Source organism: Neoarius graeffei, chromosome 1 (genome assembly GCF_027579695.1).
Source record: "Neoarius graeffei isolate fNeoGra1 chromosome 1, fNeoGra1.pri, whole genome shotgun sequence".
In the NCBI taxonomy this organism is placed as follows: domain Eukaryota; kingdom Metazoa; phylum Chordata; class Actinopteri; order Siluriformes; family Ariidae; genus Neoarius; species Neoarius graeffei.
The window spans coordinates 124,508,039-124,520,683 of NC_083569.1; the positions used below are offsets into that span (position 1 = coordinate 124,508,039).

The 12,645-nt window shown below is 43.8% G+C and overlaps 1 protein-coding gene across 1 annotated transcript in view; it reads right to left on the bottom strand.

The window, feature by feature from the left end:
- Nucleotides 1–6,674: 6,674 nt before the first annotated feature.
- Nucleotides 6,675–12,645, bottom strand: part of tmie (transmembrane inner ear) — a 30,564-nt gene continuing 24,593 nt past the window's right edge. Inside the window, exons 3-4 of the mRNA XM_060926564.1 lie at nucleotides 10,427–10,576; nucleotides 6,675–6,784 (exon numbers count right to left, since the gene is read on the bottom strand). Of these exons, the coding sequence (XP_060782547.1) occupies nucleotides 6,675–6,784; nucleotides 10,427–10,576 (260 nt within the window). The remainder of the gene's footprint in view (nucleotides 6,785–10,426; nucleotides 10,577–12,645) is intronic.

Here is a 12,645-nt window from a genome sequence, read left to right on the forward strand (position 1 = left end):
GGAGGTTATGTTTTCGGTAGTGTTGGTTTGTTGGTTGGTTGGTTGGTTTGTCTGTTAGCAACATTACGGAAAAAGTTATGAACGGATTGCTCTGAATTTTTTTCCCGAGGTGTGACTGGCCACAAGTAACAATCCATTAAATTTTGGCGATGATCCGGATCACCGTCTGGATCCCGGAATTTTTTAAAGGATTCTTGGCGGAGGTCTGCGCTCTCCGAGTGCTTTTCTAGTTTTTTTTTAATTGCATTTTGGAAAATATCCCAACTTTTCTGGAAATGAGATTTGTACAACATTCATACATATAATAACATTACATTTAATTTCTTGAAAATAAAAAGTTTATTTATTTTAAATAAGTCATGAATTTTATTTAAAACAGATGTTTTTACAGCTGCTGCTGTGTGACGTGTCACTGAGTTCATCACCTGCAGCTCTGTTATATAATCACACATTAGCATAATGTTCTTTACCTTATAGCGTCTCTCCTGGGCACTGGTGTGTGTGTGTGTGTGTGTGTTCAGGTTGACAGATGCTTACCTTCCCCATACATGTCATTAATTTACATTAATAACATGACTGTGCTGTTACAGATCTCTCTCTCACACTCTCTCTCTCTCTGTATCTCTTTCTGTCTGTCACTCTCTCTCTCTCGCTCTCTCTGTCTCTTCATACCTGTCTATCTCTGTGTCCTTCATCTTCTCTCTCTGTCTCTCTGTTCCTATATATTTTGCTGTCTCTCACTCTCAATGTCTCTCTTTCTCTCTCACTCCTTTTCTTCCAGAAAAAAGGTTGGAGAGTTATTGGGTTGTTGTTTTTTTTTATATAGATCTCTGTGCATATGTGATGTTTTTGGTTATACAATCTCTTTTTCTGGTCATGTATTTTCTTCGTTATACACCTCTTTTTTGTATAATTTTCAAAAAGTACATTTCTAAGTAAAAGATTTGTTGATCATACTTAAATACTTTTACTTAAAGTTTTGAATGCAGGACTTTTACTTGTAATGGAGGATTTTCCTCATGTGGTATTAGTACTTTTACTTGAGTAATGGATCTGAATACTTCTTCCACCACTGGTGCAGGTCAGCTAAGAGAAAGTTGGTGTCAGAAGTCGAGTCTATTTTTGAAAGAGAAAGGCTTTATACTTCTTAAATCATTTGATATTTGAAATGAAAGCCTTGGATCATGCTCATTAATAGCTCAGTCTAATCAGCACTTCTGTGTTGGACAGTGCCGTCCAAGGTGGGCACCACAAAAGAAGTGATAATAGTGCAACAGGTGAAGTAGTTATCAAACACCTGATTAAAAAACCTGACCTTGATCCCTGTCAGTTGTCCAATTATCGGTCAATATCAAACCTCCCCTTTATCTCCAAGAGCCTAGAAAAAGTTATGGCACAGCAGTTATGCTCATATTTACATAGGAATAACATCCATGAAATGTCTCAATCAGGATTTAGCCCTCAACATAGCACAGAGACAGCTCTGGTTAAAGTCAGTCCCCTCAGGATTCCGCGGGCCTTTTTTGTGATTGTTGCGGGCTAAAATGTCTGATGTTGCGGGGGGGTTTCTAAAAAATTGCGATGAAAGTTGCGGTGTTTTTTAGGTTTTTGTTGCGATTACATTGCGGGAGGAAGTGAAAGTTGCGAGAAATTGTTGCGATTTTCTCTTTTTGTGATTAAAATTGAGTGATATGTTAAATATTAAGTTATTACTGAAAAACTATTGATTAAAAAAACAAAGACACTTAGAAATGGTCCTATAAACAACTTTACCAATATAAAAGATTACCAGGACTACAAAAATGCAGAAAAATAGGCTTTACTTATCCAAATGCACCTGTTGGTTCAAAAGTTAAAGTGCAGAGAACCTCACAGCACAACATGAAGTTATCTTAAAATATAATATAAATGCCACAGCTTTCATGTCATCTCATCTCATTATCTCTAGCCACTTTATCCTGTTCTACAGGGTCGCAGGCAAGCTGGAGCCTATCCCAGCTGACTACGGGCGAAAGGCGGGGTACACCCTGGACAAGTCGCCAGGTCATCACAGGGCTGACACATAGACACAGACAACCATTCACACCTACAGTCAATTTAGAGTCACCAGTTAACCTAACCTGCATGTCTTTGGACTGTGGGGGAAACCGGAGCACCCGGAGGAAACCCACGCGGAGAACATGCAAACTCCACACAGAAAGGCCCTTGCTGGCCACGGGGCTCGAACCCGGACCTTCTTGCTGTGAGGCCACAGCGCTAACCACTACACCACCGTGCCGCCCCCTCAGCTTTCATGTAAGAAAAAAAAAACTATTAATACTAGTACTGTGTGCAGGCAGTCTCTCCTGAAGACTAAATTAAACAATAATTATAAACTAATAAAATAAATGTCTCAGGCTTCATAGAAGAAAAAAACAATTTGAACAGAATCTCACAGTATGATGCTGAAGCTGCCTAAACAATGGAAAATAAAATACCATTTTGGCAAAAATGTTGGCATCCATTAATTTCTTGTATTAAGTAAAAAAAAATGTAAAGTGCACACAGTCCTTCACTGTAAACATAACACACTTTCAGTAACAGAATTTAAGCCTATATAAACACTGACTTGCACATGCAGTGTTGCCAGATACTGCTGACGTTTTCTAGCCCAAAATATGTTCAAAACCCACCAAAATGCACTTAAAACCGCCCAATCTGGCAACACTGTGCACATGCTGCTTCTCTTGAACGTCTACACGGAAGTAAGGCAGAAGGTAGTTTGTCGACGTCACCAACGATTGGTCAAATTTGCGGGAACGTTGCGGTGATTGGATATAATTGCAACACCGCCCTGAATTTGCGGGGATTGGTTGAATTTTTGTTGAAGTTGCAAATCGCAACATCGCGAAATCCTGGAGGGTCTGTAAAGTAGTAAACATCCTACTGTTGGCGTCTGATCAGGGCTGTGTCTCGCTGCTTGTGTTGCTTGACCTTAGTGCAGCATTTGATACCATTGATCATTCCATTCTTCTGGATAGACTAGAAAATGTTGTGGGAGTTAAGGGAACGGCCCTCTCCTGGCTCAGCTCTTATTTAACTGATTGCTATCAGCATGTTGATGTAAATGGTGATTTTTCTAGACATACTGAGGTTTGGTGTTCCACAAGGTTCTGTCTTGGGTCCACTGCTTTTTTCTTTATATATGTTCCCTCTGGGTGATATTATTCATAAACATTGTATTAGTTCCCACTGTTATGCTGATGACACACAGTTGTATGTTTCTGCAAAACCTGATGAAAGACACCAGCTTAATAGAATTGAGGAATGTGTGAAGGACATTAGACACTGGATGCTTATTAACTTCCTTCTGCTTAACTCTGACAAGACTGAAGTACTTGTACTCAGACCACATGCAGTTAGAAGTAGGCTTTCTGGAGGCGTCGTGGCTCAGGTGGATAAGGCGCCATACCATAAATCTGGGGACCCGAGTTCGATTCTAACCTGAGGTCATTTCCTGATCCCTCCCTGTCTCTCTCCTGCTCATTTCCTGTCTCTACACTGTCCTATCCAATAAAGGTGAAAAAAGCCCAAAACAAATCTTTAAAAAAAAAAAAAAGAAGTAGGCTTTCTGATTACTCTGGATGGCCTTTCTGTTTCTTCACGTGCAGCAGTAAAAGACCTCGGAGTGATTATTGACCCCAGTCTTTCATTTGAAACTCATGTCGGTAACATTACCTGGATATTAGGGTGCATCAGTTGCCCTCATTTTCATAAAATCTGATGCATTTTTGTTCGGGTGTTCCTTTTCACCAATAAAGACATCCTGTAAAATTTTTTGATCATATTCAAAAGTCTAATGGTGGCACCATGAGGTTCATTTTTTACCAAAAAACGCTTATTTTATGTTTTCGCGTAAGGTTTGAATCACAATGTTGGACTCCATTTATTGATTTCTTGTGACCCAGAGATCACGTTCAGAACATTTGCATTTAATAGGGGCTAGCATATGCATAGGCGGCAAGCTTAAAACCAGGGTTATAACATTGATAGATAATGCTAGTGACACCCTAAAATAAACCTACAAATATTTTTAGACATTCTAGACATACTGTCTACAGTATCTAAGACATTTGGTATACTCTATAAGGTCCATAATGTTTCCTGAAAAGTGATCGAAATTTTGTCATAAAAGTCATAAAATAGCAGCTTTTTCCATAACTTTGAGCTCCTGGTGCCACCATTAAACTTTTGAATTTTGTCAAAATATTTCACCCAGTGTGTTTTCTTACCAAAAGGAACATAAAAACAAAAATGCATCATGATCGGAGGAACTTTTCATTTTTAGGGGGCAACTGATGCACCCTACCGGATAGCTTTCTTTCATCTCAGAAATATTGCTAAGATAAGAAATATAATGTTACTACATGATACAGAAAAACTGGTTCATGCTTTTGTTACCTCCAGGTTGGATTATTGTAATGCCTTACTGTCTGGATGTTCCAATAAGTGCATAAACAAGCTCCAGTTAGTTCAAAATGCAGCAGCAAGAGTCCTTACTAGAACTAGAAAATATAACCACATCACCCCTGTCTTATCCACACTGCATTGGCTCCCAGTCAAATTTTGTATTGATTATAAAATACTACTATTGACCTTTAAAGCCCTGAATGGTCTCGCACCACAGCACCTGAGTGAACTTCTGCTCCTCTATGACCCACCACACCTACTTAGATCAAAAGGTGCAGGCTATCTGCTGGTACCTCGTATAGTGAAGGCTACATCAGGGGGCGGAGCCTTTTCTTACAAAGCCCCACAGTTATGGAACAGCCTTCCAAGTAGTGTTCGGGAATCAGACACAGTCTCAGTGTTTAAGTCTCGGCTGAAAACATATCTGTTTAGTCAAGCCTTGTGTTAATGGTGTTTATGAGGTAAAGGTGTAGATCTGGAGGATCCTCAGATAGAGTGTTTTGGTAAACTGGGATGTATGGATGCTGTCAGTCCCCACTCGCTTGTTCACTCGAGTTTGTTGACGGTGTAGTGGCTGCTGCTTTATGTCCCGGGGCCCCTCATGCCTGTGTTACCTTCTGGCTCTCCCCTTTTAGTTATGCTGTCAGAGTTAGTTTTGCTGGAGTCCCTGCTTGTACTCAGTGCAATATGTATACTGTTCCTACTTATTCAGGTGACATTGGGCATACCTAACAACCTGTGTTTTCTCTCTCTTTCTCTTTTTCTCCCCCCCATCTGTCCCTCTGAGTTACATGTTAATCCTGGGATCGAGATGCTGACCTCTTCTGCTCCTCGGACCTGCCTGATCCATCCTGGTGCCCTGTGTCTGGTTGGAGTCTCATCACATCGCTCCTGTAGAGGACAGCCCCATGTGGACAGTTGAAAGTCACACTTGGAGGACGCTCTGGACTCTTACAGTAATGCTTTTATGGCTGAGGACTACAGTTGACTTGCTAACTTTAGGACTGCAGTTGTCATGAACAGTTTTGCACTCAAGTTTCCATCAATGAAGGGTTTATAACATCAACGAAACAGACTTCATGTTAAAACTCTAAAAATGTTATAATCATGTTGTCTGTTATCACCCAAATGAGGCTGGGTTCCCTTTTGAGTCTGGGTCCTCTCGAGGTTTCTTCCTCATATTGTCTGAGGGAGTTTTTCCTTGCCACTGTCACCACAAGCTTGCTCATTGGGATTAGGGATAAAACTTAGCTCATGTTTAAAGTCATTAAAATTCTGTAAAGCTGCTTTGCAGCTTTGTTAAAAGCAATATAAAAATCTATTTGACTTGACTAGTTCATACCCTATACATCCCACGTCCTATTTACAACATCCCCTCCCAAAAAATAGTTCCAACACCCCTGGATGGGTCCATTTGAGGAATCATTTAAGCCAGTTTTTTTTTTATTATTATTATCATATCTAATTTGCATATAATTGAGAAAATTGCTAAAACTGCAGCTCCATGTTGGGCATGTACAGTGAAAATGGACAATCACCTGCCACGTTGTTTCTTGCTAGTGTGAATGTAGGTAAAGAGGGCTTTATGGAAAAGCTGGACTACATGGAACAGTGGCAAAAAAAGAGGGGACTAAAGTGTAATATTCTGGCCTTGGAATGTTTGGCAGGAAAATCAAACTGATCATCACCCTGAGAACACCATCCCTACTGTGAAGCATAGTGGTGGTAGCATCACATTGCAGGGATTCTTTTATTCAGCAAGGAAACTGGGTGGAGCTGACTACAAAACCACCCTTTACATAATGCCAGAGCTACACTGGAGAACCTGAATGTGTTACAATAGCCCAGTCAACACTCAGATTTCATTCTGAGATGTGAAAATTGCTGCCATCACCAACAATAAAAACAAATTGCACATTGAAATGTTAGATGTGTTATGAAGTTGCAAAATATCAACAAAGTCCAATTCAGTTAGAGTACAAAATGTGGGGGAGTTTGAGGGGTGAATACTTATGCACAGCACTGAGCATTGATGAATAAATTGATTATTGGTGAAGGCTCAGGGTTAGACAGGTTTATCAGAGGGAAACACAACAGAGTAAAAAAGAACAGACGAAGAAAAGCGACAAAGAGAAGAAGAGTGACAGATGAGTTTATTGAGTCTGACATACAGAGACAAGATAAAGCATGAACACAGAGAGACAGAGAGAGAGAGAGAGAGAGTTTTAGCCTGTCTCATTCTGAGTGCTCTGATTGGTTGGTTCGTCTTCCTCGTTCAGTGCAGGAAGCTGATTAGTGTCACGCGTCTGCACATGCTCAGAGACGGTACGAATCACTGAAGGATCAAAAAAAAAATTATATATATATATATATATATATATATATATATATATATATACACACACAAAGACAGATAGAGCATCAGACTCAGAAAAAGAAGAACAGAAAACAACAGGAAACAGTGTGATGAAAATACAGTCAAGCCACAGCTACTGTAAAGAATTAGCAGAATGAGCTAGTATAAACAGTTACACTAACTCATTCTGTTACTCATTCTGCTAAAGAGTTAGCAGAATGAGCTAGTGTAAAGAGTTACCAGAATAAAATAACATAAAGAGTTATCAGAATGAGCTGGTGAAAGAGCGGAATAAGCTATTGTAAAAGTTAGCAGAATGACCTGGTGTAAAGAGTTAGTTTTCTGTTCTTGACTGACCCACAACCATTTAAAAATGAAAGACAAAAACTTCTGAGCATTGTTTATCAGTGATTATTTAAAATCTTAGCATTGTTAGCATCTCAGTCCAGAATTTCACCTAAAAACCCTCTAGCATTGATAAGTGTTGCTAATGTACATTATCATCATTATTAGCATTTTTGGCTGCAGAATAATGCTCACAGTGCTCATTAGCTTTATTAGCCTGTTTTGTGTGTGCGTGTGTGTTGCTTGACCTTCGTGCAACCTTGCACTGGCTCCCAGTCAAATTTTGTATTGTTTATAAAATACTACTATTGACCTTTAAAGCACTGAATGGTCTCGCACCACAGTACCTGAGCGAACTTCTGGCCCTTTATGACCCACCACGCCTACTTAGATCAAAAGGTGCAGACTATCAGATTAGCAAAGCGTGCTCAAAGTAAAAAAAATCCAGGACTTTTTCCACGACACCACCAACACCAGGGATATGTGGAAAGGCATACGGACTATCACAAACTACAGGATAGCCCCTCCCGAGTGTGATGATGGCGCGGACTTCCTAATAAACTCAGTAACTTCTTTGGAAGGTTTGAGGCATTAAATAACACCCTGCAGTGAAAGCTGTTCCCCATCAAGATGAAAAGGCACTTTGTCTTGATACAGCGGCGGTGCAAAGGACTCTGAGGAGAGTCAACACATGAAAGGCCCCAGGCCCCAATAATATTCCTGGTCGGGTGCTCAGGGAATGTACAGACCAGCTGACTCATGTTCTAACGGACATCTTCAACACCTCACTGGATCAAGCCAAAGTCCCATCATGTTTCAAGACTGCCACCATCATCCCAGTGCCAAAAAAACCTCATATCACATCACTCAATGACTACTGGCCTGTCACACTCACTCCCATTATGATGAAGTGCTTTGAGAGGCTGGTAAAGGAGTACATCACCTCCAAGCTCCCTCCCACATCCAACCCCTTCCAGTTTGCCTACTGGCCAAACTGCTCCACTGAAGACGCCATCTCCTCCGCTCTTCACCTGAGCTTTGCACACCTGGAGGAGAAGAAAACTTATGTGCAGCTGCTGTTCCTGGACTTCAGTTCAATGTTCAATATTATCATTCCACAGCATCTGGTGAACAAACTGGGTCCCCTGGGCTTCAGCACCCCCCTATGCAACTGGCTGCTGGACTTCCTCACTGAAAGACCACAGTCAGTGCGGGTCGTACAGAACACCTCCAGTGTCATCACCCTCAGCACAGGCTCCCCTCAGGGCTGTGTCCTGAGCCCTCTGCTGTTCACTCTGATGACACACGACTGTGTCCCCAGGGCTACCAGCAACCACATTGTGAAGTTTGCGGATGACACAACAGTGGTGGGCTTCATCAGGGACGATAACGACCTGGCCTATAGAGAGGAGGTGGAGCAGCTGGTGGGCTGGTGCAGGGGAAATAACCTGATCCTGAACATGGACAAAACTAAAGAGATCATTGTTGACTTCAGGAAAAAACAACCCAGCCAGACTTCACTTCTCCTCAACAATACAGCCGTGGAGGTGGTCAGTAGTACTAAGTTCCTGGGGGTGCACATCACAGACAACTTCACCTGTTCTGTGAACACCGCATCACTGGTCAAGAAGGCACAGCAATGTCTGCACTTCCTGCATAGGATGAGAAGAGCCCACCTGCCCCTGTCCATCCTCACTACATTCTACAGAAGCACCATAGAGAGTGTTCTAACCAGCTGCATCTCTATGTGGTGTGGAGGCTGCAGTGCCTCTGACTGGAAGACTGTGAGGAGAGTGGTGAGGACAGCAGAGAAAATCATTGGGACTTCTCTTCCATCCATTCAGGACATTGCACCAAGGCGCTGCATGTCTCAAGCCAGAAACATCGTCAGTGGCCCCTCACACCCTCATTATGGACTGTTCTCCTCTCTAGCCTCTGAAAAGAGGTTCCGCAGCATTGGGTGCAGGACTACCAGGTTCTGTAACAGCTTTTTCCCCCAGGCCACCAGACTCCTGAACTCCAAACCCAAACTCTAAACTTCTGTTTATAACTTGAACATTACAATTTCCACAGGTCACTTTATACTGTTGCACTTTATAATATTTTTGCTGCTGCATAATTTAATTTAATACTCTTCATATTTATTTCTGTGCTGAGCCAATTTGCAACGAAATTTCGTTTGGTATACACTTGTTGTATACTGAATGACAATAAAGGTTGTCTAAGTTTTGTCTAAGTATTTGTTGGTACCTCATATAGTGAAGGCTACATCAGGGGGCAGAGCCTTTTCTTACAAAGCCCCACAGTTATGGAACAGCTTTCCAAGTAGTGTTCGGGAATCAGACACAGTCTCAGCGTTTAAGTCTCGGCTGAAAACATATCTGTTTACTCAAGCCTTTTGTTAATGGTGTTTATGAGGTAAAGGTGAAGATCTGGAGGGTCCTCAGACAGAGTGTTTTGGTAAACTGGGATGTATGGACGCTGTCAGTCCCCACTCGCTTGCTCACTCGAGTTTGTTGATGGTGTAGTGGCTGGCTGCTTTATGTCCCGGGGCTCCCTCATGCCTGTGTTACCTTCTGGCTCTCCCCTTTTAGTTATGCTGTCATAGTTAGTTTTGCCGGAGTCCCTGCTTGTACTCAGCACACAAGGTACTTCACCATTAGATGACACTGGACATACCTAACAACCTCTCTCTCTCTCATTACATATCGATCCTGAGACACCAGTGATGCTGAAACTCTCCTGCTCTCCAAACCTGCGTGATCCATCCTGATGCCCTATGTCTGGCTGGAGTTTCATCACATCACTCCTGTGGAGGACGATCCCATATGGACAGTTGAAAGTCGCACTTAGAAGACACTCTGGACACTTACAGTAATGCTACAATGATTTGGGACTCCAGTCACCATGCTAACTTTAGGACTGCAGTTGTCATGAACAGTTTTGCACTCAAGTCTCCATCAATGAACAGTTTATAACTTCAGCAAAACAGGCTTACTTTTAAACTATAAGTAATTTCCTGGTTACACAGTTGTACTTTGTGACTCTATAGGACACAGTTATAGGAGTGAGTTATTTATAATCACGCTATCTGTTATCACCCAGATGGGGATGAGTTTCCTTTTGAGTCTGGTTCCTCTCAAGGTTTCTTCCACGTGTTGTCTGAGGGAGTTTTTCCTTGTCACTGTCACCTCAGGCTTGATCATCAGGGATAAATAAATAAATTCATGTTTAAAATCAGTATTTTTTCGTGAATCTGTGCGTATGTGATTTTACCTCCTGGTATCTCAGTGAGCTCGTTGAGTGGTGGAACGGTCTCCAGTGTGTCAGCATAGCTCTTAGCCGCCTGTCTCTGAGCATTACGAGCCTCGATCTCCTTCTTGGTGCGAGGAACTCGACATTTAAAGATGCAGCACAGCGTGATGGCTGCAAAACACACAACATAGAGGAATCTTTAAAAACGTCACATTCTGATGTTGTCTGATAAAATCTAAAAGAAAATCAGATTTTTAGGATAAATCCTTGAAAGGAAAAAGAAAGCATTGCTTGTAGATCCACAGCTCAATGTGCATTAATATAAACCATATAAATTATGAGATTTATGTGCCTCCAGATTGAAGATATGTCAGAGGAACCTCACATCACTTCACCTACAACATACCACGCTCTGAATCCAGCTGTATAGACTCCAGAACATTCCCTACGTTAATGATTACTCAATTCAATTACAGTTAAAATGAATTTAAATTAATCAGAGTTACACCATTATATCATTATACAATTGTTACGTGTGGATTGGGTGGCAGTCGAAGGCAGGGGCCTCGACGACCTGATCCCCGGACACAGCGGCTGGCTGTTGGGACATGGAATGTCACTTTGCGGGGGGGAAAGAGCTTGAGCTTGTGCGGGAGGTTGAGAGGTACCGGCTAGAGATAGTCGGGCTCACCTCCACGCACAGCTTGGGCTCTGGAACCCAGCTCCTCGAGAGGGGCTGGACTTTCCACTTCTCTGGAGTCGCCCGTGGTGAGCAGCGGCGGGCTGGTGTGGGCTTGCTTATAGCTCCCCAGCTCAGCCGCCATGTGTTGGGGTTTACCCCAGTGAACGAGAGGGTCGCCTCTCTGCGCCTTCGGATTGGGGAGAGGGCTCTTGCTGTTGTTTGTGCCTACGGGCCAAATAGCAGTATAGAGTATCCGGCCTTCTTGGAGTCCCTGGGAGAGGTACTGAGGGGTGCTCAGACTGGGGACTCCATTGTGCTACTGGGGGACTTCAATGCTCACGTGGGCGACAACAGTGACACCTGGAGGGGCGTGGTTGGGAGGAACGGCCTCCCCGATCTGAACCCGAGTGGTGTTTTGTTATTGGACTTCTGTGCTAGTCACGGTTTGTCCATAACGAACACCATGTTCGAGCATAGGGGTGTCCATAAGTGCATGTGGCACCAGGACACCTTAGGTCGGAGGTCGATGATCGACTTTGTAGTCGTTTCATCTGATCTCCGGCCCTATGTCTTGGACACTCGGGTGAAGAGAGGGGCTGAGCTGTCAACTGACCACCACCTGGTGGTGAGTTGGATCCGCTGGCGGAGGAGGAAGCTGGACAGACCTGGCAGGCCCAAACGTATGGTGAGGGTCTGCTGGGAACGTCTGGCCGAGCACTCGGTTGGGGAGGTCTTTAACTCCCACCTCCGGGAGAGCTTTTCCCAGCTTCCGAGGGAGGCAGGGGACATTGAGTCTGAGTGGACCATGTTCTCTACCTCCATTGTGGACGCAGCTGTTCGGAGCTGTGGCCGCAAGGTCTCCGGTGCCTGTCGTGGCGGCAATCCCTGAACCCGGTGGTGGACACCAGAAGTAAGGGATGCCGTCAAGCTGAAGAAGGAGTCCTATCGGGCCATGTTGACCTCCGGGACTCCTGAGGCAGCCGACGGGTATCGGCAGGCCAGGCGTGCTGCAGCTCGGGCAGTTGCGGAGGCAAAAACTCGGAACTGGGAGGAGTTCGGGGAGGCCATGGAGAAGGACTATCGGTCGGCCTCGAAGAAATTCTGGCAAACCATCCGGCACTTCAGGAGGGGGAAGCAGTACTCTGCCAACACTGTTTACAGTGTGGGTGGGGAGCTGTTGACCTCGACTGGGGACATTGTTGGGCGGTGGAAGGAATACTTTGAGGATCTCCTCAATCCCACCATCATGTCTTTCACTGAGGAGACTGAGGCTGATGACTCAGAGGTGGACTCGTCCATTACCCAAGCCGAAGTCACTGAGGTGGTTTGCAAGCTCCTCGGTGGCAAGGCACCGGGGGTGGATGAGATCCGCCCTGAGTATCTCAAGTCTCTGGATGTTGTGGGGCTGTCTTGGTTGACACGCCTCTGCAACATTGCGTGGCGGTCGGGGACAGTGCCTCTGGAGTGGCAGACTGGGGTGGTGGTCCCTCTTTTTAAGAAAGGGGACCGGAGAGTGTGCTCCAATTATAGGGGAATCACACTTCTCAGCCTCCCAGGG